This window comes from Brassica oleracea, chromosome C1 (genome assembly GCF_000695525.1).
Source record: "Brassica oleracea var. oleracea cultivar TO1000 chromosome C1, BOL, whole genome shotgun sequence".
Classification (NCBI taxonomy): Eukaryota; Viridiplantae; Streptophyta; class Magnoliopsida; order Brassicales; family Brassicaceae; genus Brassica; species Brassica oleracea.
The window spans coordinates 28,637,547-28,643,879 of NC_027748.1; the positions used below are offsets into that span (position 1 = coordinate 28,637,547).

General features: G+C 30.6%; 1 protein-coding gene across 1 annotated transcript; it reads left to right on the forward strand.

Annotated features, from left to right (window-relative positions):
• Window positions 1-416: 416 nt before the first annotated feature.
• On the forward strand, window positions 417-2,222 carry LOC106294091 (F-box protein At1g61340). Its single transcript, XM_013729706.1, has 4 exons — window positions 417-517; window positions 608-906; window positions 1,599-1,673; window positions 1,748-2,222. The coding sequence occupies exons 2-4, from the start codon at window positions 643-645 to the stop codon at window positions 1,949-1,951; spliced, it is 543 nt and encodes a 180-aa protein (XP_013585160.1). The 5' UTR covers window positions 417-517; window positions 608-642; the 3' UTR covers window positions 1,952-2,222.
• Window positions 2,223-6,333: the final 4,111 nt, after the last annotated feature.

The window sequence follows — 6,333 nt, forward strand, 5'->3', positions numbered from 1 at the left end:
AAATGTTTAGATTAGGCATTAAAGAAAGGGGACTGTGTCAGAGACCCTAAAGATTTCCTCTGGTGCTGGTGGAATCCTAAGAACCAAGCCGTGTGAGACCAAACCGACAAACGAACAGCTTGTCGCCACCTCAGCACGTTGATTCCTACTCTGACTCAGGGTACACCACGTGTTTTCCCAACGGCTAGTTTTTGGGCCGTCTTTTGCTTACCACAAGAAAGGAGGGAGAACGAAGGGTAAATAAATTTAAAATAAGAAAATGGAAGATATTTTGGCTAAGGAAGTTTCGGGCGAGTGTTACAAAAAAAAAAAAAAAGGAAGTTTCGGGCGTTTTCTCGTTCAATAAAATAAATTAATTTGACTTAAAAAGTAAAAAAGAAAAGAAAAAGATAATATCTTTACTATATAAGCACAGACCGGTGAGCTCATCTCTTGTCACAACTCGAAAAAGAAAAATCACTCATTTTTCTCAGCTCTTTGTTCATCAAACATACTTGGAGACATTTTGAGTATATAGGTTCGCTTCTTTTATTTAAATCCCCTGTTTTTCGAGTTTATTAATTTCAAAAACAAATATCTGAGTTTTTTCAATTGTTTTCTGGTGCAGATACTGTGAAGTAAGAATCGATTTAGCAAAAAAAAATGGCATTGGGGAAGAAGAGAATAGTTGCCCAGAAGTCGAACTTGAAGCAACGTCGTGGTGTGGAAGAAGGAGGATTAGGAATAGAGTTAGAGTTGGTTCAGTACAAGAGAGGTTTCGGGAGGAAGAGGGTTCTCATTTCAGAGACTAGAGATTCGGTTTTCACTTCACCTGTTGGAACAATCTCATCGAAGAAGCTCTGTGATAAAACTTTGGGTACAGGTGGTCAAAGCCGAGAGCTTGAAGATCTTCCTCTAGATATTCTGGTTAGTTTCATCTCTAAATCTTTCTTTTAGTCTTTCGCTGATTTCTGGGTTGGTTTAATTAGTTTAACTGAGCTTAAATATTAACCCTTTTTGTTGTTCTGAGATTCAAAATCGTATTGAAAATGAGAAAGTTTTGTTAATTTGATCACATTTTATTTCATGGGTTTTATTAGTTAGTTGAGATTTCGTCTAGATTTACTGAGTATTTATTTGATTGAGCTGAAAGTTAAAACCTTTTTATTGTTTTAAGATTCAAAATCGTAGTTCACCAAAAAAAAAAAGGATCCAAAATCGTATTGGCCATGATTCTGTTTAATCTCATCAATTTTTTTTTGGGTGATTTTTTGTTTCTGTTAGTTTGTTGAGATTTCATGTTATTTCACCTCATTTAATTTGATTGAGCTAAAAATCAAACTATTGTTTGTGGATGAAGTGTTTAATTTCATTAATAACTGGTTGTTATCCCTTTATGATATGTGGGTTCTATTAATTTTTGGTTAGTTGGTTGGGATTTATGTTAAATGAAAGTTATAGATTAAGCTGAAAGTCAAAAGCTATCTCGTTCTCTGAGGGTTAAATTTATACTTTCCATATTCGGAAAACTTTTATTACTATGTGTATTTGGTTTGAAATCAAACTTTGACCATTTCACGGTATAAGACTTACCAACAGATTTTTGAATACTATTACAGGTGAAGATTATCTGTGGGGTCGAGCATGAAGACTTGAAACAACTGTTTCATGTGTCAAAGACTATAAGAGAAGCAGTAAGTAAAATTGGGACCATTAGTAGAATCCATGATATTCCATTCTGTTGATCTGACTGGTTTTATTATTACAGACATTAATAGCGAAGCAGTCACATTTCGCGTATAGTACACCTCGGAAAACTTTGGTTTTCCAACTTGGCAGATACGGTTTAGACAAACCGTTTGATTTTGGCGAGGACAAGATCGAAGCTCCAGCAGCCCCATTGCAGAAAAGGCATAGGCGGATAAACCGCAACAAGGACAACTCTGGAGTCTCAGTGGCTCTATTCAACTGAATCAAACAACTTGGTTAGAGGCTATCGACTTTGTTTCTTCATGATCCTTGATTGAAGAAAAAGGAGTTTTAAGTTATGTTCTTATGTTTTGGTTTGGATAAGTCTGTAAATTCTTGTTAGATAAAAAGAGCGATAGAGTCTTGGAAAGGCAAGCTTGTTTAGAAGGTGGTAGATAATGGGATTAAAACTTTTGTGTGTTATGTAATGTAAATATAGTTTATTTGGATTTATTTATTAAATGAACTAATAAGATATGAAATATTTTTTTTCATCGTTGTTTTGTGTTCTTTAATTTCATTTTATAAGTGATTATCCGTCTTTGTTTATCTCGATTTTCTTTTGGAATCGATGACTGTAATTTGAGTGGCATCTAATTACCATTGGCTTATATATAACCACTGACTGTAATTTGAGTGACATTTAATAACCATTGGCTTATATATGACCTGATCTAAGCTATCGTCTTTCATCAAACATGGCTTCAACTAAACGATAGTATCGAAAAATGAAATAGCTTTTGACTTTATATTATATTACATTAAAAAGTAACGAAGTTATGTTATTTGATATATATATTCAAATTAAAATAATAATTTAAAATTAATTTATATCAAAATTTCATTCAAAAATATACATATATTTAAAATTTGAATTTTACTAACATATTTTCTAATAGCCATTATAAAAATGTTTTCAATATATATACGAAAAATATAATACAAAGTCCAATTTCAAACACCAACTTAAATTATGGTTTTTATATTTTACATTGAAATTTAAAAATATAATATATGTGATTATTTATATGATTGTACATATAAAATATTATTAATTATAAGAAAACTTCTTTGATGGTACGTATAAAATATGATTAATTATATGTTAACATATGTTTTTGTAACCTATGATGACACATATATGATATATAATAGTGATTAGGGGTGAGAGTTCAGGTTCGTTTTCGGATCTGTTTGGGATTTCGTATTCGGTTCAGATCTTTGATGATTCGGTTCGGATTTGGATAACCAATTTAAATTAGTTTGGTTTAAATATTTGGATATAGAATTAATAATTATTTAAGTATTTTTGGAGTTTTGAGTATATTTTAACTTTTTTAGATATTTACGTTTGATTATTTGTATATATTTTCAAGTATTTAAACAAACGTAAAAGTATCATATATATTCTGGATATTTTTATATATATTAAATCTAAAAATAATTAATATATATAAGTACATAAATCTATTTTGGATACCCAAAATACTTCGGTTCGGATCGGAGGTTTCAGTTCTTCAAATACCAAAATTCTGAATAATTCGGATATTTAATCAAATTCGGTTCGGATTGGGTACTACTTATTCGGATTGGGATCGGTTTGATTCTTTGAATTCGAGTTTTCTGCCCAATCCTAAATAGTGACATAAAAAATAAATAGCATCATATTTTTTAAAAAATACATCCGCGCGGACGCGCAGATCAAAATCTAGTTCATATTAAATCGGTAAACTATGATCATAATTATTTGTATTAGTTTTAATAAATTAAGATTTTTGTTTTTCAGGACTTTTGAAAAATAGTGGACTCAGTGCAAATGCACTCTCAGCACTGGATCAAAGCCGACACTGACTATTATATATATTTATTTTAACTCAACAAAATTATCAACATATTATTCTCCTTTTTTCTTACGCACATATTCTATATTTTTCATTACCACTTTTGTTTATATTATTTTTTTATTTTTTTCAAGCATTCAATCTAATGAAGTGCTCTAAATTTTCTACAACAAAAATAACTATGAATTCCTAACTTATCACTGTAATCAACTTTCTAATTTCATATTCCCTTCAGTCTCCTTTCGTCTATGTCTTACTGACTTGTGACCTTGCAATTTCACATTACTTTGAGTCTCCTTTCCTCAATTATTGTAATCGACTTTCAGTTTTCTTTCGTAGTTTATATTTTTAACGCCATCAGTGAAGTGAGAGACTTATGCTATTAGTCTAAAAGCACCCCTAATTATTGACTATGTTTTTGGATTCTAGTTGAGTATGCTTTGGATTAGGCTGTTGTTGAGAGTGTGCTTTGGATTAGGGTGTTTTAGATAGAGTCATTTATCCATGCCATATACATCCACGAACCTTCATCAAATGTTTGGCATTTCGTTGACGACTTCCAAACAAATATGCCTCGAACATCTACAAAAACATCGAACCCACATAGTCTTCTTATTATCTGCTTCATTATCTATGTTTTTAGTATATTATCTCCAAATTCATCTTGTGAATGTATAACTTTCAAATGAAAGAGAACTCAATTCTTTTATAATATCATGTGCTTTTCTTTACTAACATTCTTGCTTTGTACAATGCTATCCTCTTCTTTTTTTCACATATGATGGTTTTAACGAAATTGCATATGCCCATGCAAATCTAACTATGAAAATACACACATATTTGGATCAATATTCATGCGTCCATGCCCCTTCATCCACGCACCTCAATCAACACACTTGCATCTACGAACTTTTGTCCAGGCTGTTTGTGGATGAAAATGCTCTTGCGGTAGAAGAATGCTTAGTTAGGAATTAGTTAGATGTTTGACTATATTGTTTTAGTTTAGTTTGGGAGAATTAGTTAGATGTTTGACTATATTGTTTTAGTTTAGTTTGGGGAATTAATATGTTAGGTGTATAAGAAGGTAGGATTTTAATGGATGTTGGATTTGTAAAGAGAAAGAAGATCTAATGGTGTGAATTAAGTGTACAATTTTCTCATTTGAGGTTAACTTCATTAGATATTGGTTAGTGGAGAAAGTTTTGTTAGTCCCTTTACATATTATATTATATTTTTATTTTAATATTTATAAATTATAAACAATGTTTGCCTCAAATTAGTCATTATTGTTTTTCTATAATTTGATATCTATTTTTATATATTTTACTTAGAATTATTTTTTTCTGTAAAAAAGTTATGAGTGGCTATGATATTGGGTGGACATATTTTAGTTATACATATTATTTGTGGATATGGTTAAAGAAATAGTTTTTGATGGAAATGTTTTCATCGACTGAAAAATTATGAATGAGAGAATTATGGTTGAGACAATGTGTACGATTTTGAATATTAGATTTGATTAAAATGATGACACGTGACACATATTTAAATAAGATCTTACAAGGGATATAAAATTATTTAAATTTTGTTTAAAGAAAAGAGCAACAAAAGTATATTAGGAGAAATAAATTTTAAAAACTAAGTAGGTAAGAAATGTGTGGATGGAAGAATATTATCTATAAGATTATGGACGATAAAATTATGGATGGTAAATTTTGGATGAAAGGAGGTTTTCCTTTGCTAAAATTTGTAGACGAGAGAAGATTGATTTGAACAATAGTGATACTGACATATTGGTCTGGAAAAATTCAGTATGTATAAGGATTTCTGACATACATGTAAACAAGGTATATGTAGACAGATACATGTAGAAATGTAGTCAAAAGGTTCATGTGGACAACGACATAGATATAGGTTAATGTATAATTTTTTAAATGTTATTTTCTTCTAAGTTGTAAATTGTATTTAAGTGTTTAAGGTTCGTGATATAAAATTTTAACTAGAAGAAGAAAGGAAAAACAAAATCAAGCATGAAACACGAGCTCTAGATACTAGTTCATCATCAACAACATCTAGACAAGCGAGAGAGATACTACTGAAAATCAGAGAAAACATCTATTTTTGACCCTCACTTAATTAATGTGAATGATACTTAGAAGAATCACAAACTTCATGTCCCAATAACTATCTAAAGGTCCTACCAAATATTTTCATATACAACAAGTGAACAACAAAATAATAACAACTTAAAATATTCATCATCCATGGACATTGACACATTAATAATAATTAAAAAAAACTTTGTCACACTTAGATTAACTCTTTCTCCCTTAGCCACTAGGGTACTAATTAAAAATTTCAGTCAAGAAAAAATCTATATTATCACGTTGAAACCAGAATCACCACCATCATCATCATCATCATCATCACCATCTTACATGAACATAACATGACCACTTCATCATGCGTTTTTTTCCTATTTGGTCATAATCTGAGAATAACAAAATGCTCCTCGTCACCCATCATCATTTCTTTTCCAACAACAATTTCAATCTTGCTTTCATTGAAATCACACCCTTAGCCTTTTGGAAGAGTTGGATTTGTGGTTAGATCATACTCATCTTCACCGTAAGAGTTGGATCAATGTTTACATCTCCCCAAATCTAAACTGTCCAATCGGGAAGGTGAAATTGAGCAATGATAGTGGTGATAAGTGAGGGATACATGGTTCACTTTAAAATGAAAGGATAAGCTTGTAGTATTT